This window comes from Haemaphysalis longicornis, unplaced genomic scaffold (assembly GCF_048455015.1).
Source record: "Haemaphysalis longicornis isolate Haplotype H1 unplaced genomic scaffold, Haemaphysalis longicornis Haplotype H1 scaffold_6, whole genome shotgun sequence".
Lineage (NCBI taxonomy): Eukaryota > Metazoa > Arthropoda > Arachnida > Ixodida > Ixodidae > Haemaphysalis > Haemaphysalis longicornis.
In genome coordinates, this window is record NW_027526407.1 from 72,972,782 (window position 1) to 73,000,545 (window position 27,764).

At 45.0% G+C, this 27,764-nt stretch overlaps 1 protein-coding gene across 1 annotated transcript in view; it reads left to right on the forward strand.

The window, feature by feature from the left end:
• The first annotated feature begins 2,004 nt into the window (after positions 1 to 2,004).
• Positions 2,005 to 27,764, forward strand: part of LOC144143483 (protein MMS22-like) — a 70,383-nt gene continuing 44,623 nt past the window's right edge. The window contains exons 1-9 of the mRNA XM_077675232.1: positions 2,005 to 2,264; positions 2,461 to 2,635; positions 8,666 to 8,718; positions 12,051 to 12,111; positions 14,152 to 14,314; positions 16,316 to 16,418; positions 20,092 to 20,204; positions 22,920 to 23,051; positions 24,709 to 24,784. Of these exons, the coding sequence (XP_077531358.1) occupies positions 2,204 to 2,264; positions 2,461 to 2,635; positions 8,666 to 8,718; positions 12,051 to 12,111; positions 14,152 to 14,314; positions 16,316 to 16,418; positions 20,092 to 20,204; positions 22,920 to 23,051; positions 24,709 to 24,784 (937 nt within the window). The 5' untranslated portion in view covers positions 2,005 to 2,203. The remainder of the gene's footprint in view (positions 2,265 to 2,460; positions 2,636 to 8,665; positions 8,719 to 12,050; positions 12,112 to 14,151; positions 14,315 to 16,315; positions 16,419 to 20,091; positions 20,205 to 22,919; positions 23,052 to 24,708; positions 24,785 to 27,764) is intronic.

Genomic DNA, 27,764 nt, shown 5'->3' on the forward strand with positions numbered 1-27,764 from the left:
GTGTGCATTTGCTTTTTCATGTTGAGGTTTCGATGCCTTTCTCTCATCCCATTGAGGAGGGACAGGTGGGGAAAGTTTTGAAACAAGAGTTACCGTATTTATTCGATTTTGGAAAAAAAAAAACTGTCCTTATATCGAATAAATATGGTAAATGAAGCTGCAAACAATGCCTTCATTCATTGCATTCACTTAAAGGGTCCGTAAAGACAAAAAAAAATTGGTTCACTGAATGAACTAGCCTTTGGAAACTCACTTGGCTCTTTCCAGCCACGAAAAACATTTCGTTAACCATAAAAATGCAAGAAATATGGGAAAACTTTCAAATATTGCACTACAGTGATCTGATATGGTCAGGAGTGATGTAATATAGGCCTCCAGTAAAAAATGCAGTTAGCAGTGTGTTAGCTGCACTGATATGATCAAACAGTACGAGAGGCTCCACTACAATTTTCCCAGTCATATTTCTTGGCGGTTGCCGGCTGCTGATGGCATAAACATTATTCTGTGATGTCATAGAGAAATCACCATACAGTAGCTGGGAAGTACCCTCTGCTTCATATGTTTTTATTAATATCTCGATTGTTTGTATCAAGTTTGCAATGAGATAAAATTTGTATCATTTTTATACGTATGAATCAATATTCTTAATTAACCCAACGTGTATTTTGTCTTTATGGCCCCTTTAAACAAATTTTATTCAGCAAGGTCTTACCACATGCAGGCAGGTAAATAAGCTAGATTCTGTGAAAACTTCTCCCATTTACTGTCCTCTTCCCTTTATTGCCATTGGTTGCTGTGGGCAGTGCTACTGTGCTCAATTGCCTACGGAAATAACGTCGAGAACGCTCATCGGTTCCGCAGAACGTCAGCGCTCCAGGATGAAATCCCTTATAACATGAAACGCGTGCCTGCATGGCACGTCGCTTGTTTACGTAATGCGTGAATAAATGAACAAATGACTATAAAAAATAATGTTAATATTATTCCTACAGGGTGGTTGCAATCACACAAGGCCATAAGAGGCTGAAAGTTGGCCATGCAATATCGATTACCCGCTGCAGTGGCTCAGTGGCCAAGGCGTTGTGCTGCTGAGCACGAGGTCGCGGGTTCAATTCCTGGCCATGGCGGCCGCTTTTCTGTTGGAGGCGAAAAGCAAAAACGCCTGTGTGTATGAGATTTCGGCGCACATTAAAGATACCCAGGTGGCCAAAATTAATCCGTATCCGTCCACTACGGCGCACCTCATCGCCCTACGTTGCGTTGGCGCGTTAAACCCTACAAATCAATCAGCAAAATCGATTACGTCACGAAGTGTACCTGAGGGGAGAGGGGGAGGAAGAAATTGACAGAAAAACATTGGAAATTTAAGTGGGAGGAGGATATTGAGGGGGTGAAACATAGCAATTAGTATGAAGATCGGGAGTGTTTGGGGACGACGAGGGGGTTGTTGAGGTGGGCTGGTGACGACCGGAAGCGCTGTGTAGTCTTTGAGATAAGTATGTCCTAGTTTTACGGCGGTGTCCTGGTGAAGCTGACGAAAGCCGATTGCCACAGCGCAAGGGCACCTTTATGGAAACTGTTTGGGCGCTTTCCCGGAGAAAGGTGACCTCATTCTGGTAGGGCTTGCTGGTGAGGTGGGCCCTCTCGACCAGCATACACTGATTGGTTAGTGCCAGGCTAGTGCGCGCGCATACAACTAGCACTATGAAGTGGTAGAGCGTGCTGCCTGTGGGCGGCTTTGAAAACTTGACACGGAGAAGGATGTTTTGATGCAGTTTTTGAGGTGTGGTACCTTCGCGTCCACATAGACGCGCGAGTTGTTGCGGCTGAATTTTCGGCGGGATAGTTCTTAGTGGAAAAAAATGGCTACAAAAAGTTTGTATTAGTACTCAGAGGCATTTTATACGTAAATTGTACCTTCGTAATAGTTTACTACAACGACTACTTTCTGTTTTCACCCAACAGTTGGCAACCACGGTGCGTCCCAGCCGCTGTCGAATCCGATCCAATCCACTTGCAAACAAGCGCGCTCTTTTTGTGCAGAAACCTTTCTGTGACGCAAGTTAACTGTAGTTTCAGAAATGCGGTAATAAGCACCGTGTTCGGAAGAAATGTAGCGCAGATTGACTATCTGTGATTTCGCGCCCTGCGACGCTTTGATCTTTCTCCGGGTGTGAAAATCCAAGAGCAGTGTAACCTAAAAATGACATCCGTGGCTTCGTATCCGCACCAACCGGGGCGACCCAGGGATCGGAATGTTTTCGGTACGTTACTGTTTTTTCCCCGCCCGTTAGCTGCTTTGTTAACCTTAGTCGCAACTCCTAAAGTGTAACGTGGTACTCAACAGTGTTGGATGGTTTGCAGGTGCGCGAGATCAGGAAAGCAGTACCGCTCATCGAAGGTTCTTTACTCTCGCAAGTCGAAGCGACGCCTGTTTGAACGTTGTGTCTTATTTTACAGAGCCTACCGACGCAGACGTGGGCGTTATGTTCGACTGCACTGACAGAGCCGTGCGTGTCGGTGCTTCTGCGTGCAACTTCTCCCCCGACGTGCCCTACGTCCGCCTGTGCGGTCAGCTTCTCTGCCGAGACCGGCTGACGCATGCGCAGCTCACCAGGCTGTTTTGGTCCGCAAGGTATGTGCATTTGGGGACTAACGGGGAAAAAATTGGGGGAAATTTATAACTGGGAGAACCTAGGGACAAGCGATTAGAAAACTGCGAAGCAGCATGATCCAGACGAGCACGAAAGATGGGCATTGAGGATAAGCGTGTTTGCGTTAAGGATTGGGGAAATCCATGTGTTAAATTCGCGATTACGTGTCTAGCGGGGTTACAGCTGCGTTGACAACGAAAAACGAAAGTTGGGAACAGTGAATATTTGTAAAATTTTCACTTGTGGTGGTTTTTGCGTTTGTACGGAGGCAGTGAGGTGACCAAGGAGTATGCAATGAGCAAGTTATCTGTATGTGTGTGCTGCAAACGCAGCCAGAAGATGAATGCAAGCTGGTCAGCACAACAGACTACCGTACCTACTGACCACTAGTGTACATATACTTGACACAGCCAGCGACAAAAGCAGGTGTAATTAGCACGATCGTCCAGAAACGAGATGGCCGTAAAATTATTCTATCAACTCGAAACGTATATTTTCCACACCTGCTACCAGAGGGAGCCATGTCCTGGGCACATTCCCAGGAAAGCTTCACCGAGATCATTCTTCCCTTCCAATAGACACCCTGCAATTGTCGGGCGGCGCCTCCATCGAGCTGACATCCGCGCCGGCGGCGGCGCCAAACACGCAGGCGCTCTGTGAGGGGCTGCGGCCGTGTTAGCATTGCTTTCCGTAATGTGGGAATACGTGATGTGAGCGTTTTTAACGGCGCGCGGCGCTAGATTTTGCCGAGTACATTTTTCTGCTATGTTTGCAGCAAACGTTACACTTGGATTGGCCATTATAGCTCAACAGCATACGATGAAAAACTGCGAGCCGCCTTGTCGCGAGGCTTGCATTGTGGGTTCAAGTAAGCCATAAATACAGTAAGAAGAATGCCACTTGTTCGAAAGCAAGCATGTTTACGGGATCCGGGAAGTGTACGTATCTGGAGTTACCCAAGCATGTCTTTCCCAGCAGAGCAAACTCGTGTACTACATTGGTCTGAAAATAAGCAACCAAAACAACGTAGCCCAGCAACTGTTAGCTCGTGAGTTCCCAGCTTGCAGTTAAAAGCTCGAGAAAAACATTAATCGTGTATTGCTGGCGTTAAACGTCTGTTAATAATTCACAAGCTTTTATTTCGTTTCGCCGTGTGCCTCAGCTACCTTTTCGCCCGAATTAACGCAGTTGACGGTGAGGCCCCGAGAAATTGAACTTCCCGCAAGTGCACTTGTTGATACGGCAGCATGAGTCAATACAGCACAGCAAGCGCTTTGCCGCAGTTGCGTTTTATTTGAATGACATTTACAAGATGACTGGAGTACACATTTGAGTCCCGACTGGGCTGCCAGGTTGAAGAATCCTCCGAACTGAAACAATTAAAGAATGAGGAATGACGTCAAAGTGCAGTAATACCAGGCTGTGTCATACAACAAACACGACAAAATACACTGCACATATATTTTTCCTTCCTTGCTTGAACGTTGCACATGTTTTCGTCATCTTTAGTAATGTACCACGCGTTACTCACTAATATTGCAGTTCTTTTCAATCAGCATGAATGAAGAGCAAAGTGGTCAACGAATAAGAAACGCTACAGACGCCAATCGCGCACAATGTAGAAACAGAGGATGGCTTCCGACGAACACGCACATTTGCTAAGCATGTCATGAGTGGTTGAGTCATTACTCTCGAATACATATACAAGCCACAAGTATGAGCACACGGAGTCGAAAAGAAGGGTATTGAACTGCAAACCACCAGACGTTAAACAAACGGTAAGCTACGGCCGCCTTGTACCAAATGCAGACTGACGCTTCCTTAGTGGCTTTAGTAACGTGCCGGGATTTCCCGAACTAACAGAGTTCACTTACTTCACTCGCTGCACGGTGACAATCTACTTCTGTCTTCAGGTTTTCTCCCACGGCTGCGACGGGAAGCTGTAAAAAGCTTCGGGCCTGGCGTGCCTTCCCGACTAGCTGTGGCATCTGTGCCCAGTTTTTTTCTTTGTGACTGTGGGGTTACCGCATGACTGCGATGACTCCATCGAACCGTCAGTTGCAGAAACATCACCGCGAAATAAAAAACCCGGATCAAAATCCCAAGTAGTTCCCCGCTCACGCAGCAGCAGCGAACGCGGGCATGCGCGAGTGAACGCCTTTGAAGCTCATAAATTCAGCCGTCAGAAGGCGCCACCTACTTTTAAAACTACTTGCAGGGTGCCTATAAAGAGTGGGGGCTTGGCGACCAAATTTGCTGTACTCCGCCACGCAAAGATGGCGTCAAACAAACCTTTCCTGATTTTCTGTGACAAACTTGAAAGCCGTTGAGAACAGGTTTTCAGGAAGATGGTGGCGATCAAATTTACCGTGCCCGGCTTGCGCTGGCCGCTTTGTAACGTGTTCGGAAACGTCTCAGAAATGGAAGGGAAATGGGGAAAAAAAAAAAAAAATGCCACCTCAAATTATTTCTTTCTTAGCAAACTAGGTATTGTTGACTGTCACACAAAAACTGAGAGGGCTACAGAATGCACAATCTTTCAGTTGAAACAAGAAGTGTACCTTCATCTTATTCCCTGTCTAAATTCATGCATTGTAAGCTTATGCAGTTTTTGTTTGTGGATTCGGTAAAGCAGCTTCTGAAGATGTCTTACAGACAGCAGAAGCATGGGGAACTGAGTATTAAAATGGAAATAAAGTAGGAGAACATGTTGGCTGCTTATGGTAGATTGTGGTGCCGTATGAATACGCCATTAGCAGCAGTTGAATATTAAAACAAAGATGTGAAATGCGACGATAATAATGGCACCTCAGATACTGTTTCCCGCATTTGGATTTATGACGGCACAATTGGAAAAAATAAAACGGGATTGGCATAGCTAATCTAACTGTTCTTCTGAAATGAACAGAAAGGCAGGGCTGTGTAAAGTAAAACAAACATATGCATGAAGTTCTGCTGAGTGTACGTTTTTTTAAAATGCACACTTCTCAGCCTTTAAGCATTGTAAACAACTTTCCTTTCACATGGAGTTGGATTTGGTTGAGTTTTAGTTTTGGTCGGATGTTTTGCCTTGTCGTACTAGAGCAATAAAAATATTTATGCAGGGGGACATGAGTGTAATGAATGTTGGGCCGGGCCGCATAGAAAGTCACGAGACTTGACTACTGTGTTCTCGCACACGCACACACAACGTTATATTAGCTGGGTAATGGAGAAAGCCGAAACAGACGCTGCAGCACACCAGCGAACTAGATGCGGGAAGATTCAAGTGCGGGAGACAGTACACAAAGTCATGAAGAAAGTCACGCGCTCGGAGACGCCGATCGCGCGACGAGACGATCGCTGATGCGACGACGTGGAGACGTACTTCTCTGGATGGCGACGGGGCAGACTAGTGAAATCGATGAGGAGTTTCCCTCTCGCTGGCAGGGACGTGACGGTGGCCGATGGCTAGCGGCGGGACGGAAGTGCTTAGGCCTGCGCCATGCCGAGGCCTCGCTGCCCGCGCTCCATGCCACCGGAACACCGCTCACGCTGACTGGCGCAACACCTTCTTGTGGTCTCGTCGGCCGTTGTCTCGTTGACAGCCCGGGCGGTGGCTCAGACGGGAGAGCCGGCGACGGTCCTCGGGCCTACACCGCGAGGGTGGCCGTCTTGCTGCCTCCGAAACGAACAGCTTCCGACGTCCTTCTTCTTCTTCCCTGCTTCCTCGATACTGCTTTCTCTAGCGCGCACGTTACGCCACGGGTACCGGCGGATTGGCCCCCACTCTGCACGGCCTCTTCACTACAATGAGATCTATCGTCCCTTTTCAGCATCGGGATCTATATTATGTACTATCATGAGCAATATGAAAGGGAACACAGGAACGCGTGGCAAACAGACTCGGAGCGATACGCGGATGGCGCTGTGAAAATCAAAGGGGGAAGGAGGGCGCTCTTCCACTAACTGTTTGCACTCCCACCACGCTGGGATTTCTACAAAGCAGCAGTTTACGTCATTTCGCCGATAATATGGTATCGTCCGACCGCCGATAAGACGCACGGCGGGAATGGGAACAGTTGTTAGAACAGCGACCCCCTTTCCACTTGGTTTTCGGCGGTGGCCGCTGCGTATCACGCATAGCTGGGTCTGAGGTGGTTTTCTATGCGTTCCTGTGTTCCCTTTCATATTGCTCATAATAGTACAGCAACTGGCAGCATAAGTCTCGGATTAGTGGTGCCATCAGCTACGCAACTTGTCTGTGTATTACTGTCTCTGCTTTTCCTGTTGGGGAAATGTGCAAACATTTTCTGCATCTTTTCCTAGGTGGCAGCATAGCTGCTACTTGGCTGACATTGTGCGACTTGCTGTTTTGCGTCCTTTAAAACTGGAGGGGAAACAACGTAGAAATGCCAGATTTATTTATCTATTTCAAAACAAACAAAGCATCATTTGCTGTCTCAAAAAAGCCGGAAAATATTTGAAAGGGGTTCCTAGTTAAAATAAAAATGTGTAATTTGGGCCTTACTGTTTGAACTTAAGACAGAAATACAACTGTGTTGTTTTGTTTGAGCGGTCCTCTCGGCCGGTTGCTGCTGTTGTCTGTGACTGCGCACTTGCGTGTTCACTGGGTGGCATTTAATACACCGCAGACCTTGTTATAAACTGTGCCTTAACCAACGCAAAGTTAACATTAACCATGAGATTGGTAAATATTAACATATTGAAGAGTGAGCGTGATACCCTGTGGGAGTCTTTGAGGCTGCGTGTGTGGTGTACTGTCTTCTTCAGTGCTTTAAAAATAAGCCAAACTTGTTGACTTTCTTTAAATGCACTGCAAAGATGGCATGCAAGTCAAAAGCATAACCAATATGTTAAGCTTAACACAAACTGCCTAATCCGGAATGTCAAAGGCAACATAGTCGCCTCCTGTGGCATTTCCCAAGCCCCAATCGACATCGCCAGTTTATGTCATTTACTGTCCTGTACAGATTGGCGGACGCCATTAAGGACAAATTCAAAATTGATGAATTCTTGGCTCTTGTAACAAAGCGACACGAAAGCACTGCAAACTCTAGTCTGGGTATGTGCTGTCAAAATTAATTCTTGGAAACATTTTTTTTTGCTTTCCAACCAATTTTGATAAAAACTTATGGGCTTGTTCAGTTTTCTTAGCTGATTTTGAATGTCCAATTAGTTTTCATGTGAGGTAATTAGTTTCCAGTTTAATTAAAAATCTTCCTTAATTGTTCTTGAGAAATATAGAGAAAGGACTATTCAACAAAAAATTACCAGCAAGGCATCAATAGATACCAAAAGTTGTGGAGAATGAAAAGTGGGAAGCAGTTTTTTTTGTTTTGCAATCGCATACACTTTTACTTTACCTCAATTCTATCTTCTAGGTTTGCAATACTCCTGCTAACCAATTAAAAATAACACTAATCAAACAACTACTAAAGCAAAAAATGAAAAATCTGCTTCCCTTATTGCGTGGTTTAAATACTCAGCTTCACAGTGCAAAAGAAATGACCTTCCTAGCTGCACTACATGCTGGGGTGTACCTCTTGAGAATTTCCTATCACTGCGATACCAATCGTGGTGAAGAAGTAGGAATTATGGGAAAATTGTTATTTGCTTGTTGAAATCAGGCCTGTATGGCTTTTATAAGTACCTGGTACTATTCCAAGTATGGGATTTTTGCAGAAATACTGTGCAAATCAAGAGAAAAGTGATGCCTAAAAAAATGCTTCTTTGGGCAATTTTTCGGTCCGAAAGGTCCATGTGCCCCCTTAGAAGAAATAGCAGGAACTCAAGGTGCCAGTTTTCCTATTTATCCCAGATGGGATAAAGTTGTACTTGATTGATGTCTTCTGTTGCTGTGCGTTTCTTGCGAATCCTGCTTACTCTGTTTGTGTACACGTTCCCAAGGAGGAGGATTTTATCTTTTATAACGAAGTGGGATGTATACATAGTTCCAGGGAAAAATTTGTTAGCCCTCCTGACAACCTTTTTCTGTCGTTTTCACGCAGGTCGAAGTTCATGACCCTGGATGTTTCCCAAAGCTTTCGCAGGAGCACAGAAGGTGAGTATCTTGAGTAACGTCCTCTATGTTATGTGTCCTTCTGGTTTGGCAACAATCAAAAACAAGTCCGACCATAAAAGTTTATAAAAACAAAGACGTTTAAACACCAAAAAGCTTATAAAAACAAAGATTACAAACAAGGGCCCTGTATGGGAGCCAAAACATATTTGTTTTTATAAACTTTTATGCGTGACGTTCGTTTTTAATTGTTCCCATAGGTTTTCCAGATGGGCTTCCATCCAACTCTTGGTTTTGTCCTTTTGGTTTGTGGGTTTGTGTTGTGAAAATTGTTTTATAGCCTTTGGCGTCGGCTGGTCTGATTCACTGTGGCGCTGCATTGACTGCTTGTAGCTGCTGTAGAGGTCATTGTGTAAGCAAAATTTGTCTGTACTCACTACTGCAGTGAAAACCAGCAGTGATACTGAACAGGGCTCAAGAATGGTTTTGTGGGAGGGATTTGTGATGTTGAGTCACTGTTGCTGGCTTCGTTCATTCATTTTTGTTGAGTGGAAGGTGAGACGACGCAAGTACTCCATTCTTCCGCCCAATACAATATTTTAAAGGGGCACTGACACAAAAATTTTGCATCTTGTTTTTTTTGTTGCGATAAGTAGCTAGTGACCTACTTATAACCTGTAGAAACCTCATTTGCTTCAGCGTGCGACGGTTGTTTAACTAGAGGCATTTTCAATGCGGCCAGTCGCAGTTTCGGTTTCAGCGAGTGCCGCGAAACGATGGATTTTGTGGATTTTGTGTGCACAAAGCTGACCACGTGACCATCGGAGGGATATCACAGAGCAGAGCCGCCGTAGCACTGTCGAATCCGCATCGACTGCAGTTTCTGCGAATGCCCCCACGTACTGATCTCGTGAGGCGCTTAATTAAAAAGCGACCGTGGATGTGACGCAGGCGCTGCGAGTGCAAATGCTACCGCGGCCAAAGAACGACGCGCGACGCTCGAGACCGTGGGTGGCAAGACGCTCGCTGGGAGCAGCCGGCCGGTCTGCCTACAGGTCCGCCTACAGATGTGTTCGGCTTAGCACTGCGGCGGATATTCGAGTGCCGCTCTCGTAAGCGGTGCAGATGACAATTTTTAATGCAACCCGCCATGGCATCATTAACTCCTTTCTCATGTAAGCCACCATGGTCGGGACTTGGGGACAATTTCGTGCAGAGGTAACAAGCTATCACTCGAGCTACCTGCGCCGGCCTGGGCCACTTCGCGGCCGTGGCCGCCGCCTGCACAGCGACCGTGCGGCTAGCTCAGTGGGCTTTTCGTGCCTCCGGCGCGTTTTCGCATCCAATGGTAATAAAAAGTAATAGAAACAGAGTGCCTGGAATCGCTGTAGAACTTTGGTCGCGGCCCGCTGCCCGATGAGCTGACGAAATCACGGCGCCTCCGCCGCCAACGATCGGGTCGTTCGTTCTCGAGAGCAGAAGCTCCGCCCTCCGGCCCTCCGATTGGAGCGGCGAGCCGGCGGAAAACGCCGGCAGGGCGGAAGCGGCAAACACAAACTCGAGACGTGTTTGGACGTTGTTTATTTACACAATATCCTCGGGATGTCGATTGCGCGTGGTCCTCAGCTGGCTGCTCGGTTGCGTTTCGCACACTTTAAAATTGATTTTAAATATGTTCTAGGCTGTATTCGCCGCTGATATTTTGCAGATGATGTAAATGTGTTCCCACCAATCTATCTCCGAAGCTATCTCGCCTTCAAAATTTTGTGTCAGTGCCCCTTTAAGTGCAGAGCACCTTAGGGGCTCGCCTTGTCGTTGTAGCTTGCTTGCTGGACCCAAGTAGAGCAACGCGGTGTTCCGCCGTAGCGGCTGTCGTCGCAGTGTAACCCAGAGGCTTGAAAAGCCAAGCGGTTTATATAGTCATAAGCGCTCGAAACTCGTGAGCCGCTGGTGCTTGTCATACATCTCCTCATTGTTTAGCGCAAAGAAAACTGCAGGTACATTTGAGGCAGAATATACGTAATTAACCGCCAGCACCCGCGTTCATTTAGTTAGGAATGCTGGTTGGGTCGGTTTTTGCAATAGTAGTAAGCGAAAAAAGTGACAGTGCAACGCCGGCACGTGTGGGAGGAAAAGCAAGCACAAAAAGAACAGAACTCTCGCTGGTGCAGTTTCAGGCAGGGGGCACGTGAGCACTGCGAAGGCGGGAAATTTGAATTGCATTGGACAAACCTTCATCGAATTCATCAGGAGAGGAATGAGACAGGGCGGCGAAGAGCGTGATGGGTGGTAAGAGTGAGCTGATAACGTCCCATAACAGCTGATAACAGCTGATAACAGCTGATAACAGCCCATTATAGTGAATCACTGTTCTGCACTTCCGACAGCTTTCACATTAACTGGAACAGCTTTAATTTTTATTGGTGGGAAGATTGTGGGCAGGGTGAGGTCCTAGAACAGCTGTGAAATTGCAACGTTTCAAAAGGAAGATGCAACGTGTCAAAAGCTGGGCAACGAAAATGCTGTGGGGTCCCAAATGCAGGTCTGATTTCTTTCCTGATCTGTTTTACCTGAATGACTTTGTTAAGAGAGCTGTTAAAGTAAATGACGCCTTTATGGCTCGTTCTATGCCACGGGAAATTTTGCTGCGCTTGCATAACAGTTGTATTCGAGCTCCTCCTCAGCATGCTTTGCTTACGTGGATTGCCCGCGGTACTCCAGATACTTAAAAGAAGACAAAAATTCAGCAAACTTTTACCTGAGGTTATCTTCATGAAATGCTTGTTGTGTTGTAAATTTAGCAAAAGTGCAAAGGTGTGACATGGGCGGTGACTATGTGATTCTGTGCAAGGACCTTGAACGAAGTGTCGAAACCTTTGCTTTTTTTTTTTTTTTTTCCGACAAACCAGTCAAAGAACGACTTGAATAGACCATTGAACCGGTTTGTAGAAAAAAAAGCAAAGGTTTCGACACTTCGTTCAAGGTCCTTGCACAGAGTCACATAGTCACCGCCCATGTTACACCTTCGCACTTCTGTCAAATTTACAACACAACAAGCATTTCATGAAGATTTTCTCAGATAAAAGTTTGCTGAATCTCTGTCATTTCTGAAAAACTTGCAGCTGATCACCTCTGCGAACGCTTGCCGCTTTTTGGTCGGTCGCCCAAGTTCTCGCCACGTGTGCTTGTGTTGTGGGACTGTCTGCAATCCTGGGCTGTGCTGTCGTAGACACAAATTAATGTGTACAGCAATCCCTTTATCCTTGGCTCTTGGCACGTGAGCTGCTAATATTGTACTCAAATTGGCATGCTTTGCGCAGCGTTAAGCATGCCAAGTTAAGCATTATTTTCCGTGCCTCGTGTTCTTTTCGCAGCGTACAAACAGCACCATGAAGTCTCCTGCCTCCTTGCCTACATCAGGCATGAAGTTGACAGGTAAGGTTGCCCTCTTGTCTACAAGAAGGCACATGTAGGGGGTTCTGCAGCAGAAATGCATGAGTTTTTTCATTATATCGCTGTTAAGTGAAATAAGTTAGGTAAAGAAAAAATAAACTGTGCGGTTCGGTTTCGAATTCTTATTTCAAACTTATCTTTCTTGATAAAGTTGATCTTTCGAAATGTGTTGGTGTCGGTTTTGGGCAAGTGTTCAGTTACTTCAAACAGCTGGGGAAGTTTGCATTTGCCTCGAATTAGCAACCAATCTCTCAAGTACTCATCTTTGAAACTGTGTCCAGGTGCATTTGGCTCATGCCTGATAAAGACAGTGTTGTTGCTGGCCTCCACCTCTGCTGGTATTGTGTAGCGTCTGTCGTGTTAGGACGTGCAGAAACATGAAGTTGTGGCAATGGTTTAAAATGAAGCTTTGCGGGGTATGCTTCACACTTGACATGCGAACAATCTCGTAACCAGCCCACCCACCACATCTCTGACCACAAAAATGTAGATACATGGTGTTTTGTCATAAGGTATGGTAAAGCGCAAATGTGTTTGTGTGTGAGACTGCTGGTGTTTGCAATAAAGACATGCGCTCCTCTTTCTTGCTGCCTCAACATTCTTTTGCTGAGGAGGAACTCGCAAACTAGATGCGTTTTTTGTTTGAGCACAGCTTAAAGGGGCACTGACACAAAAATTTAGCATCTTGTTTTTTTCGTTGCGATAAGTAGCTAGTGACCTACTTATAACCTGTAGAAACCTCATTTGCTTCAGCGTGCGACGGTTGTTTAATTAGAGGGATTTAAAAATGCGGCCAGTACCAGTTTCGGTTTCAGCGAGTGCCGCGAAACGATGGATTTTGTGGATTTTGTGTGAACAAAGCTGACCACGTGACCGTCGGAGGGATATCACAGAGCAGAGCCGCCGTAGCACTGTCGAATCCGCATCGACGGCAGTTTCTGCGAATGCCCCCACGTACTGATCTCGTGAGGCGCTTAATTAAAAAGCGACCGTGGATGTGACGCAGGCGCTGCGAGTGCAAATGCTACCGCGGCTAAAGAACGACGCGCGACGCTCGAGGCGGTGGGTGGCAAGACGCGCGCTGGGAGCAGCCGGCCGGTCTGCCTACAGGTCCACCTACAGATGTGTTCGGCTCAGCACTGCGGCGGATATTCGAGTGCCGCTCTCGTAAGCGGTGCAGATGACAATTTTTAATGCAACCCGCCATCGCATCATTAACTCCTTTCTCATTTAAGCCACTATGGTCGGGACTTGGGGACAATTTCGTGCAGCGGTAACACGCTATCACTCGAGCTACCTGCGCCGGCCTGGGCCACTTCGCGGCCGTGGCCGCCGCCTGCACAGCGACCGTGCGGCTAGCTCAGTGGGCTTTTCGTGCCTCCGGCGCGTTTTCGCATCCAATGGTAATAAAAAGTAATAGAAACAGAGTGCCTGGAATCGCTGTAGGACTTTGGTCGCGGCCAGCTGCCCGATTAGCTGACGAAATCACGGCGCCTCCGCCGCCAACGATCGGGGCGTTCGTTCTCGAGAGCAGAAGCTCCGCCCTCCGGCCCTCCGATTGGAGCGGCGAGCCGGGCGAGCCCGCGTAAAACGCCGGTAGTGCGGAAGCGGCAAATACAAACTCGTGACGTGTTTGGATGTTGTTTATTTACAATTGCGCGTGGTCCTCTGCTGGCTGCTCGGTTGCGTTTAGCACACTTCAAAATTGATTTTAAATATGTTCTAGGCTGTATTCGCCGCTGATATTTTGCAGATGATGTATATGTGTTCCCACCAATCTATCTCCGACGTTATCTCGCCTTCAAAATTTTGTGTCAGTGCCCCTTTAAGCTTGCACTAAAACGGTAGTGTGTGGGAGGTTTCAACAGGCATTAGCAAAACCCAGGCGGTTTGAATTATTCCTTTACGTCTACTACAGCTCACCTCAAAGTCTGGGTGTAGCCTCAATGCATAAACCCCGACTCGGAAACTCAATCGTGCCTTTCAGTAAGTGTCTAATGTTGGCTTGGCTACGGCTTGCAGGTTGGCCGACACGGGCGCAAGTAGAGACGGGTTGGACTCATTCGGCCGAGAGACGGCTGACTCGATGGGGCCTCACGACTTTTGCCGCAGTGTGGTGGATGAATTGCGGCAGACTCTGCGCATGGTCGGACCGTGCTCGGGCTTGCCGGTCGCCGACTGGAATGTGAGTGGGGACCGAACGTGCCCACTGTGCTCTTGCTGAGGGGGCGTGAAAGTGCACTTCGAAATGCGATCTGCCAATCATTCAGTTAATCAACCAGTCGGTTATTCAACCGGTTTGTGTGATGTGCGGGAAAAGGCGCAAGTGTTAGGGGCTTGAATGGAAGGCTGTCAAAATCAGCTTGACTGGGTCATTCAGCCAATATAATATTAATAAGTAAAGTCAACGACAAATGAAATGCGAACATGAAAATATGAACCAGAACACTCAGAATTGAAAAATACTGTTCAAGGAGGTACAGTAATGGGGCACTATTGTTATATTTTCAAAGCAACATTTTCAAACTTTGTTACAATAGTTGAAGCCAAGCCTCAATTTGACTTGCATGAAAAGAAATCGCAATATTTGTGGTTCCGGTTTATATTTTCGTGCTCACATTACAAAAGAAAAATATAGGTGCACCTTAATGTAAAAGGATGAACCACAAGTCATTAACCAGGTCAAAAACAAAAATGACGTTATGTTTTTGACTCGTTCAGTGACCCGTATTTCATATTTTGTATTATTATACTACCTGATGAGATGGTATGCCATCCAACTATTGACTTCAACAGCTTAATGTATGTATTCCTCGGTGGTGCCAGTATTAAGATGTAAAGATATATTTCTCACTTGAAGATTCAACATGTGTGGATTTTGTATTTTTAGACTGTATATAAAAGTTTGGAAGCAGTGTTGCAACTAAATCGACTGTGATGCATTCAATACTCCATGAGTGGGAACAAATTAGTGCAATAACTTAGTGCAATAAATTAGTGCAACAATTTAGTACCATAAATAGAAAATTATAGTAGTGGCAGCCCGAGTGAACAAGTCTGTGAATTCTGTGAGCATGTTTAAGTCCGGTAGTGAACCAGTAAAGCAATACAAAGAGTAGGACGGTTATTGAAAGGAGGTGCAAGACATGAGAAGCATAGTTGAATGCTTTTTTGTTACTTATGTGCGGAATAAGAGCGGGAATTTCAAACTATTGATTGATTTTTAGGGTTTAACGCGCCGACGCAACGCAGGCGATGAGGCGCGCCGTAGTGGAGGGCTCCGGATTAATTTTGACCACCTGGGGATCTTTAACGTGCGCCGAAATCTCGTACACACGGGCGTTTTTGCTTTTCGCCTCCATCAGAAAAGCGGCCGCCGCGGCCGGGAATCGAACCCGCGACCTCGTGCTCAGCAGCGCAACGCCTTAGCCACTGAGCCACCGCGGCGGGTGGGAATTTCAAACTAGAAATAACGAGTACAAGCGCGAAATGTGACATAAAGTCATGCTACCGGGTGCTTTAATGAAAGGCACACAGTTCAACCCGTTGTGTTTGACCGAGGTATTGGAATGCTTTCTGGTTTTCTGGGAAAGTAGCCAACGATTCTTTGGAGCTGCTACCAACAATGAGCTGTCACTCGGGTTTAAAAAAATGTCGGCCTGTCGAATTAGTTTTTTTGTGTGGCGTTAGGCGAAACTGCGGTAGATTACGGTGTCACTGAAGCCATCTCATTGGCTGGTGAATCTATTGTGTGCAATAAATAGGGAATTCATTACCATATAGAAGAGAAACAGAAAAGAGAACAACAAACTTACAAATACAAAAAAAAAAATGAAGCGAACCAAAAGAAATGGCAATAAAAAACAGCAAAATGGCAATAAAGAAACAATAAACTGACTCACAGTGTGACATTTCGAGAAAAATTGAATGGAACAAGTTTTTAATTAACGCAGTTGTGCCAAATGGTTGGCAATTAGAGCAAATTTCACTCACCTAAAGAATAAACCAAGTCTTCTACTTTGTCAAACTTTTAGTCTGCTTACCATTTTTTGCAAAAATTGAAACTTGTTTTCCTGTTCGTGGCATGTTGCACTTTCCAGTAATTTCTCACTTGTAGGTTCACACATACTTTCAAGCTGCTTTTTGTCAATTTGGCAGCTTGAATTTTAAACCAACTTCCCCACAGCACTGTGACTCCGGTGACGGCCACCGCTTCCACCTGGCCCTTGAAGTGTGGTGGACGGCTCTGCACGTGGTGGATGTCGCCATGTCATTCAACCTGCTCAGAGGTTTGAATAAGGATAGGCTGTTCTTCTTTCCTCCATGTCTTCATTGCGTTTGCACCTAATTGATGCTTGGCAACTTATAAGGAGGGGCAGTGGGACACACATTTCTGCTTGTGAATCATCATCATCATCATTATCATCAGCCCGTCTACGCCCACTGCAGGGCAAAGGTCTCTCCCATAGATCTCCAACTATCCTGGTCCTGTGCCAACTGCGACCAATTTATCCCCGCAAACTTCTTGACCTCATCTGCCCATCTAACTTTCTGCCGCCCCCTGCAACACTTGCCTTCTCTAGGGATCCACTCTGTTACCCTTAAAGAAAAACGGTTATCTTGCCTTCGCGCAACGTGCCCTACCCACGTCCATTCCTTGTTCTTAATTTATACTAATATGTCTTTAACATGCGTTTGTTCCCTGACCCACTCCGCTCTCTTCTTGTCCCTTAATGTTACACCTATCATCTTCCGTTCCAGTGCTCACTGAGTCATTCTGCTTGTGCATGTGCTGTTAACTCATTCTGCGCCTCGGACGAACTCGGCTTTCGTGCATAGGGCTTTTTTTCTTCTTCTGGTGCCCTGCTCAAACTTTTTGTCTTTCAGTATCCTGTGGGAGCCTTTCGTCCTCTTTCACTGTCTTGCGTCAGCTTTCTGTCTTCTTTCAGTGCTTGTGCAAGCCTTTAGACTTTTTTCAATTTTAAGTACAAGATTTCTATCTTCTTTCAGTGCCTAGTGCAATCCTATAGTCTTTTTTGAATGCAAGCTTTGTGTCTTCATTCAGTGTCTAGTGCAAACCTTTAGTCTTTTTTCAGTACGGTATTTCTATCTTCTTTCAATGCCTTGTGCTAGCCTTTTACCTTATTTCGCTGTATTGTGCAAGCTTTCTACCTTCTTTCGGTGCCCTGTGCAATCTTTTTATCCCCGTTCAATTCCCTGTTCTATCCTTTCATCTTCTTTCACAATATTGTGCAAGCTTTCCGGTTCCTTTTGGTGCCTTTTGCGAGCGTTTTCTTTCAGCTTCCTGTGCAAGTACTTCATCTTTCTTGAGCCTACCTTGTATTTGCTTCTTATCTTTCAATGCCTTGTGCTAGACTCTCGTCTTTTTTCATGGTCTTGCGCAAACTTTTGCATCTTCTTTCAACACCTGTGAGCTTTTCATCTCCTTTCTGTGTTTTGTATAAGCCGTTTTTCTTCTTTCAATATATTGCGCGAGTCTTTTGGCTTCTTTCAGTGTTCTGCAGAAACTGGGTGCTTCGCACACTGTTGGTTGGTGGTAGCAGCACACGATCTGTGTTCACGCAAAAGCAGGGGAAAGTTGTTAATCTACAGGGAAAACATTTGAGAAATTGCACCCTTTTTTATCTTTATCTTTTTGAAAGCAACAAAAAAAAAGCTGCTTTGTAAAACGTTTTGGGTAGTTTTGAAGAATACAGGTTTGATTCATTGGGTAATGAGGGACCCCCTGAGTTACTTACAAATCTAATCGGTCCAACGAAACATGCCAAAGTTTTTTTCAAGGAATAGATTATCGAACTTGTATTCTCAGCGAAAGAAATTCGCCATTTTCAGGTAGAATGTTATGTACGGCATTAAGGAAATGAAATGCTCTCAATTTGCAAAATACCTTTTTGAAAGCCTTCAGGAGTTCTTAAACTCACCCAGGATATTCAGGAACGGACATTAAATCAACAATGCTGGGCATAGAGCTCTTCACAGACGCCTTTACGGCAAATTTCAACAAATGATCAGTCCATAAACATAAAAACTGGCCCCGTTACTGGTCCTTTAGCGAGCTGATCTATTTCTTAGGACATACCTAAAATCGGATAACCAACGACCATTTCAGATAAACGGCCTAAAATCGGATAAACAACCAGATAAACAACAATAAACAAAGCTGTTTAGAGTGCTTGAGCAACAAGAAGCATGTTTTGTGGAGCAGAACTATACTGTTCATTGGTTGTTATCATTCTGAAAACCACATACAATAGCAGAGCAGCCATTGAAAAACGCCTTCCATACTACGTGCTTTTACAAACTAATGCACAAGATTCCTGGAATGTCTCAGCCAGTGTTCCAGCTAAGTTAGCTCAGCTAATGCTCAGCTTTTGAAAAGCTCAGCTCAGCTTTTGAAAACAACATTATTGTATATTTTGTCGCGTGTAGAATGCCATGTTGTGGTGTCTGTAGAACCAGTGACAAGCAATATCATTTCTGAGGAACCCGTGAAGATGAAACAAGACAAACCATGCTTGTTGATTTTATCTGTTACACAATACATTTCTCCGAAATGTATTTACATCTATGCCAATGGGTAGTATGAAGCAGTTTGCTGCTTGTGTGTGTACGTAGCTGTTCTTCAGCATTCTGATGTTTGCTGTGTATAAGCTATGAATGACACTTCGCCCAGGTACAAGTTAAGAACGGCAATAGCTCATGTAGTGTATCACTCTACCGAAGCGACAGTTGCAGATTTCGAAGCGCGTGTGCACATTTTGAAAGGAGATAGCACTCAACACAAACATCGTCTGCTTTTTCTCACCTATTTTGTTTGTCGCCGGTGCACTACTTTACAAGCAGATTAAGAGCAAGACGTTCTGGACAGAAACTGTGTCATGTTCCAAACGCACAATCTTTGCACCATGCGGAAGAACAGTTGGCTGCGGCCGTGAGATGCAGGGTCAACTGCCGCTGTCGTTTTTAAGTTGTCCCCGCACATAGTGATTTTGTCGCGTGAGGTGCAGTGGGTCTATCAAGCTACCTTGCCTGATCCTTTCCTACCATATGTCTTGTGTTCAAAAAGAGAGACCAGGAAAGAAATTTAAGGGGGGACACTGGTCTTGAAAACCAAAAATTTACCAAAAAAATCAATTTTCTGTATTAATTTTATTTGCAGTCTACAGGTCCCACAAAGTGTACCTGCAAAATATTATAGCTGTACCCTAAGTATTTACAAAGATGTCGCCCTCTGAAGTTGCCTAAATGACCATTTTCACCTATGGTTCTCAGAACCAATCTTTTTCTTGTGAGGCCGATTGTCAGGTACAACATCTTGGGATGTCCTGGTTGGATTTGTATCACTTTTGCTGCATGCGAAAGCTTATGAACTGAGCAGTGCAATAAAACCACAAAAATTTAAAATTTCTTTTTGCTGGCATAATTTTTTATGCAGTTCATTTATGGAAACATTGGTAACTGACGACCTGACATTTAATAAGTTTACAGCAATTGCACAAACAATGCTAAAATTACTGCTGTGGTATAGTTGCACTCCCTAGTTCTTTAGAGCACAAAGGGATAAAAATTATTAGAGTATTTCATACGTAGATAATGAAAAAGTTGCCCGAAACGGAATGGCATAACATGTTACACAACTATGAACTTGCACCTCATAGATGAAAACTGACTGCAAATTTGTGCCCACGATGTTAAAATACACGTAACGGTAAATCTCAAGCAAGTAGGCGAAAATAAATAACAAAAGTGTCCTCAAGACCAGTGTCTCCCCTTAAGCCATTCGTTCTAAATACAGTTTTCAAATCACAAATTCAGTTTGAGTTCGCAATGGTTTTCTTGACCACCTGCTAGGCTCTTCAAGTTGTGTCACCGAGAGTAAAAGCCTGGGGAACTAAGTTGTACGCGTTGCAGTCTGGTGTGTTTTTCGTTGCCTTTTGACAGGTCTAGTGGTGCCCTTCTGCGATCTGGGCGGGTTTGGTCAGAACGGTCTCTTTGCACAAGTGGCGGTCCTTTTCATGGCTGACCTCTGCCGCATCTCGGCGCGACAGTTCGTGGTAAGAGGCTGAACCTAGTGACTGCTTCAAACCAAACTTTGCCTGAAGGACACAGCTGCTGTCGTGTGATAAAATGCTCCCCTAGGATTCACATGTCTGGTCGGGGTGCGCGCTTATGAGGAAAATGATGGATGTTTGAAGATCTACAAATACTAGACGCTGAAATATAACCTACCTGTTGTACTGAATGAATTCTCTCAAAAGTCAGGAAGAATTGCGCTCATTTTTTGCACAAAATTGAAGCGATTGCCTGTTTCTTTTGTGAACCTTGAAACTTGCGCTTATTCGCACGTTTGAAACTGTATTTGGGAATTGTTCTTGTCTTGTACATGTTTTCTTTGGAAAAGCAACACCCAGTAATGCGGGTGTATTTTTGGTTATATCTTTATACCACGATATTTGTCTAAATCGTGGAGCAGTGTCTTTCTGTATGTGTATGTATATTTCATGAGAACTCTACAGGTATTATTTTTTTCGTGTATCAATTGTTTTGCACATTTCTTCGTTTTTGTACCTACTTGCCTTCAAATAATCTCCTGGGCCCTGTCAAGCTCGACGCGTAGCTTTTAGCCTAAGAGAGCATCAGTTCTCTATATTTTCTGGAAAATAACACCTGTATGTACGTAAAAAAAAAAAAAAGAAAACTTTCGAAGAGTACTTACTGCAGAAATAATCGCCTTCCTTTCACCTTTTTTTTTTTTTTTTTTTTCGTATTCTTAGATTTGATTTTAGGTGTCCTGTTTGAGGGCCCTTCAAGCTGTTTCAACAGCTTTCTTCCTGGTCTTCCTGCAACATAGTTGTAAAATGAATTCAATTTAATTCAATTCAACAAGGGCCTGGGGATTAACTGGCTCGCTTGTATGTTGCATCGCTTAGTTTGGCAGCAATTAGGGTCACAGCTGTGGGTCAACCACAATGACGCAAGGTTTCTTTAAAGGGGCCATGCAGACAAAACACAAGTCTCGTTCATTTGAAAGCTTGCCTCGTTAGAATCATACTGACCCCACTTTCCATGCACACTTCGCTCAAATAAGCTACATAATTAGGAAGAAAGGGAATGGACATGCGACCCGCTAGTTCATTTCCCGCAACAGAACCTATGATGCCATATGTGCCAGCTGCGCGATTGGCTGAGGCCGGCAAAAAGCAAATGCAAATTAGTCAAGGCTTATAAACTTGCCGAACAAGCTGTTTTCGCTTAGATGTAATGCGTAATCATTTTACAGCAGTAAGAATGGTGCTGTAAACAACGAAAGTTACAAAAATACACGTGAGCATAGAAGTGCAAGTGCGTACTGCTGTTGGTACTGGGCGTACTATGCTTGTTTTAGCTGCACAGCAGTTCGCCACCTTAGAGTTGTCTTACACGAACTGGCCAATTGGCGTAATTTGTCTTGCATGACCCCGCTTGTCGAGGATATACCATGTTTCACGAAACGATTACTTTCTACTGAAACAAAAACAAGGCAGGTACAAATACAGTCAAAAACAAAGCAACGGTGGACAACGGTCCGCGGCTCAGTATGGTAATGCCATCTGGGGGGACTGATGGTAAGCAAGGCTGCAGAGCCTAATGACACACTAAAAGTTCCGCGGCTCAGTATGGTAATGCCATCTGGGGGGACTGATGGTAAGCAAGGCTGCAGAGCCTAATGACACACTAAAAGTTCACTTCAATACCCGCCCCTGTGACTTCACGGCAGACATCACTAAAACACACGATTTGGCGGGAGAATCAAAATTTTAACCTAAATTGAATAATTTCTCATAGAATACGGCATAGTTTGCTGCCAAACAAGCGCTGGGGGCACTATAAAACACGAAATCTTTCGAATAAAACAAACTGGTATTTTGTGTGCATGGCCCTTATAAGTACAGATAACATATCGCCGGCACCCCCATCAAAATTGGAGAAAATATAGTTTATGCAGACAGTGCAAATCTGGGAAAATTGAATTGCATAGAGCAAACCTCTATCAAATTCCTCCCTAGAGGAGTGAGATAGGTCGGATCGGAGAGCGGAAGAGTTTACGTGGCAGGGGTGGCAGACAACTTTTATCTTTTGACGACGTTTGTAGTGAAGCAAGCAGATATGTGGGCAGTGTTTTTAAGTACAGAGCACTTTAGGGGCTCGTCTTGTCGTCATAGCTCGCTCGCTGAACCCAAGTAGAGCCACAGGGCGTTCCATCGTCGCGGCGTCCCACAGAGGCTTCGAAAGCCAAGCGGTTTATATAGTCATAAGCGTTCGGAACTCATGAACCGCTGGCACTTGTCATACATCTCCGCATTAGTTAGCGCAAAGAAAGCTGCGGGTACATTTGACGCAAAATATACGTAATTAACCGACAGCGCCTGCGTTCATTTAGTTAGGAACGCTTGTTGGGTTGGTTCTTGCGATAGTAAGCGAAAAAAAGTGGCAGTGCAACGCCGGAACGTGCGGGAGGAAAAGCAAGAACAAAGAAAACAGAACTCCCACTGGCGCAGTTTCAGGAAGGGGGCGTGCGAGCACTGCGAAGGCGGGAAATTTGAATTGCATTGGACAAACTTCCATTGAATTCATCAGGAGAGGAATGAGGCAGGGCGGCGAAGAGCATGATGGGTGGTAAGAGTGAGCGAATAACGGCGCTACAGCCCACTAGGGCGAATCACTGCTCTGCACTTCCGACAGCTTTCACATTGACTGGAACGGCTTTAATTTTTTTGCTTTGGTTTCAGAGTCTGGGCCTAAAGAGCGCCATGCCCGTTGTGGATGTCGGGGACGGAGCCTTTCCATGTGCGTGCGTGCGTGAAGCCTGGGCCATGCTCGCTGACCTGATTGGCCGTAGGCACGAACACTTTGCCGAGGAGGTAATACACATACTACCACGCTTGTTTTCCTTGTCTGTACTCTAGAGGCTTCATCAAGGAGCCCGCGATGAAATGGGAAATTGTATTTTCGTTTTTCTGCTTTGTGTGAGTGGTGATTGTTGTCGTAGGATGTGACTATGGTCGTTCAGTTTTCAGTTTTACAATATTTCAAGGTTTTATAATATTTGAAGTTCTGGGGATCGTCAAGTAGGAGAAAACAGTTGTGCCTAAGTGTTCTTCGCTGTGTCCCCATTTTTTCGTACTGTTTACCACGTTGAGGTTCTATCACCAAGTAACCCAAACTCCTGAAATGAAAAATCAGTGCCTTTAGTTTAGCTAAGGATGCAACAAGACTTGAGCTAGGTCATTACACAAAACGAAACAAAACGAGAAACAATGGTGCTTGAGCTCGGAAAATCTCCGCATTACACATGTCGCTTTGAGTTTGGACAAGTACTTGAGGGAAAGTTGCACCAGTTCGTAATCAAATTAACGTCACTGTGGCATTTAGTGTGAACTTTTGCCAGAACCACCAGTAATCGCCTCTAACCTACGTGCCTGTGCTCTAGCAATTCTCTTCAAACTCAAATCATTGAAGCTCTCTTCAGAGCATGTTTTTGTAGTTTGCCACCGAAAGCAGAAATCATTTTTATTGGCGGAAGGAACCACTAAAGAACCATGGGTCTTTGATCAAAAACTTTATTTTTACAGCTTTGACTATGAGAATTGGGGGACTTATGTAGTTTATCATTCTTATTGTAGATATACAATTTGTATTTGTGTAAAATGACTACATTCATATTTCTTTGGGTTTTTATATTTCATTTTTTGACAGCCTTTGTAAAAAAAAACTGCTGGAGTGATGCAGCTGAACAAGGTACCTGTGAACTGTGCACAATCAAGGAGTGCAATAAGACTAACAGTACCATTCTATTTGGTCTGTAGCAGAAGTTACGACCGTTTGAAGTTTGGGCTTGAAAAGTGGCAACTAGAAAAACCGGTTTTGTCTTCCAGGCCCAAACTTCAAATGGTCGTAACTTCTGCTACCAGCCAGATAGAATGATACTGTAAGTCTTACTGCACTCCTTGACTTTTCCACAGTTCAGTGGTACATTGTTCAGCTGTGTCACTCCAGCAGTTTTTTTTACAAAGGCTGTCAAAAACTTAAATATAAAAATCCAAACAAGTTTGAATGTAGTCGTTTTATACAAAAACAAATTTTATATCTGCAATAAGAATGATAAACTACACATGTCTCCCAATTTTCATAATCACAGCTGTGAAAATAAACTTTTTATGGTTTAAGAACAGTGTGCCCCCTTAATCTGGTGACTTCTTTGATCTTGAATGGATAAAGCTGAGAAGCGATTTCTAATCAGTGCGACCTTACTTTGTTGAAAGAACTTTGTCCGATAAACTTGTTTCTCAGGGGCGAATTTTCGCGGAGGTATAGGATTGAGCCCAAGGGGAACAGCTGAGTGACGTCCACTTTTTGGCAGTTTGAAGAGGGAATTGAGAAGCCATGTGCTACGTGCTCGGCATATGCATCGATGCGGTCATCACGTGCCTTCACAATCTATGTTGTCATCCACTTCTTTGGTAGAGGAATCAACCCGAAATAATTATTTTCACTTCTTCTTTCCTCTTTCTCTGCCAGGGCTTCTGGACGTACGTCAACTTTGTCCTCGAAGTGGTCTGCCCGCAGTCAAAGCCCGAGCCGGAGATGAGTCTGAGTGAGTGCTGCCCTCTCTTGAGTGAGGACAAGGCCTGTTGTTCTTCTTGGTCATCTCTCACTTCCTTCAACTTGGAGGCAGTTGTCAACAAAGTTTGGCTGATTGACGGTAGGCATCGCGTATTTTCTGCCATAACAACATCCTTTGATGTTTTGTGCATGTGATAGAGCTATTCAATGTATTGTGAATCTTCCGCAGTGAGGCAGCTGACAAGATGTTGCTTCAAGGTGCAGTATTAGGTTCAGAGCACTTTAGGGGCTTGCCTTGTTGTCGTAACTCCCTCGCTGGACCAAAATAGAACCACATGGTGTTCCGTTGTCACAGCGTCCCACAGAGGCTTCGAAAGCAAAGCGGATTATATAGTCATAAGCGTTTGAAACTCGCGAACCGCTGGAGCTTGCCCTACATCTCCCTGTTGTTTAGCGCAAAGAAAACTACAGGTACATTTGAGGCAAAATATGCGTAACTGACCGGCAGCGCCTTCATTAATTTAGTTAGGAACACTCGTTGGGTTGGTTTTTACGATAGTAAGCGAAAAAACTGGCAGTGCAACGCCGGCACGTGCGGGAGGAAAAGCAAGCACAGAAAGAACAGAACTCCCGCTGGCGCAGTTTCAGGCAGGTGGCGCGGCAAGAGCACTGCGAAGGCGGGAAATTCGAATTGCATTGGATGGTAGCAGTAAGCGGATAACGGCGGTACAGCCCATTATGGCGAATCACTTCTCTGCACTTCCGACAGCTTTCACGTTGAGTGGAACGGCTTTCATTTTTTTTCTTTATAAATTTTCTTAAGTACCAGTTGTCCCAACTTTGCCGGCAAGTGGCGGTTGGTCGATGCTTCTCTACAAGAAGCCTCTCGCTCGAGTCTTCCTTGTCGCAACAGATTCGGAAAATGTTGGAACAACACTGAGCATTATTGATACCGTAAACGTTTTTGTTGTTCAGCTCGCAAACTATTTTATCAAAAAGGTTACTGAGTAATTTGTATTTCCTAATCAAAGCATTCGCACATTGGCACCATTTAGCAGCGCTAGTGAACCCACTGGAATCCTTTTTTTTTTTAGGTGCAGAGTACCTTAGGACCATGCAATGTCCGTCCGTGTCCGTGCGCATAGCATTTACAATCGCAAAAAATCCCACAGGCACCGGCAGGATTCGAGCCTGTGTCTGGTAGACCAGACAGAGTTAGCGTCGGTTGTCTTACCCATTGGGGTACCCGAGAGTCAAATGGCTTACTCCCTCGCCTGTAACGGTGCGGAGTACCTTGGGACCTCCCAATGACCGTCCGCGTCCATCCGTGCGCACACCACCATCAAGCGAAAATCAAGCGAAGTTCGATTTGAGCCGTGAGTTGCAGTTTCAGTTAGGGTATAATCAAGGCGCAACTAACGGCTCAAATCAAATGACGGTTGGGGCGCAAATCGGACTTTGCACCCTCGCCTTCATCCAAGGAGTGGAGATCCATGCCATTTTTTTCCTTTCTCGATTAGTGTGTAGGGTGTCAAGGTATCACCTGTCAGTGGTTGTTCATTATTTGTCATCCAAATGCCTACACACTGTTTCAAGGGGGCATGAAGACAGAATTCAAGTTTGGTTGTACCTTAAAAAGACCGCTTTGTCCTGATAACAACGGCACCGCTTTTACCCCAAACTTCAAAGAAATACCGTATTTATTCGGGTACTAGGCAGTCGCGATTACAAGGTGAGGGTGCACTTTGGAGAGTAAAAAAAGAAAAGAAGTATATTTCTGAGCTTCGAATGCAAGGCGGGATATGAGTTTGAGACTACAGATTTTGGAAACAAAACCTCGCTTATATTCGAATAAATACAGTAATCGAAATAATTAAAGAAAGCACACGAAGCAGTGGTGACTCCCTGGCCAATTTCCGGCGATTTCTTTGTGACATCACAGAAAACCTTGTTTGTGCGATTTGCCGATTAAAGTCGCTGCCAAGAAACTTGACAGGGCGAGCGTAGCGGGGCCTCTAGTTCTGTTTGTTCGTATCACTTAAAGGGGCCATGCAGACAAAATACCAGTTTGTTTTATTCGAAAGATTTCGTGTTTTATAGTGCCCCCAGTGCTTGTCCGGCAGCAAACGATGCCGTATTCACTGAGAAATTAATCAATTTAGGTTAAAATTTTGATTCTCCTGCCAAATCGTGTGTTTTTGTGACATCTGCCATGAAGTCGTGAGGGTTGGTATTCAAACAAAGTTCCAGTGCGTCATTAGGCTCTGCAGCCTCTTTTCCCATCAGTCCTCCCAGATGGCGCTACCACACTCAGCCGCGGACCGCTGTCCACCGTTGCTTTGTTTTCGACCGTATTTGCACCTGGATTGTTTCTGTTGGGGTAGAACGTGATCGTTTTGTGAAACATGGGGTATCCTCGACTAACAGTGTCATGTAAGACGACGTCGCTTCCGCCAATCGGTTTGTGTCGTGTAAGACAACTCCAATGCACCGCACTGCTGTGGAGCTAAAACAAGCGTAGTGCGCCCAGTACCAACCGCAGTGTGCATCGGTAGCTCTATGCTTACGTGTGTTTTCGTAACTTCCACTTTTTGTCCCACCCTACTTACTGATTTATAAAGAATGTGCACTAAATGTAAGTGCAGACAGCTCATTCGGCAAGCTTATAAGCCATGCCTAATTTGCGTTCGCTTTTGCTCAGCTGGACATGTGACATCATAGGTTCTGTTGTGGGAAATGAGCTGGGGGGTCGCAGGGCCATTACCTTTTTTCCTAATTGTAGAGCTTATTTGAGTGAAGTGTACGTTAAAAGTGGTGTCAGCATGATTCTAACGAGGCAATGGTTCGAATGAACCAAACTTGTGTTTTGTCTGCCCGGCCCTTTAAATGATAACGCGCAGTTAGTGCAGTGATAAAAATGTTTTCAGTGCTGGTCCATATTGTGTCTCAGTGTAGCGGGAACGTTAAAAAGTTTTTGTTGCATTTTTTCAGTTAAAAAAGCGCCTTTCATG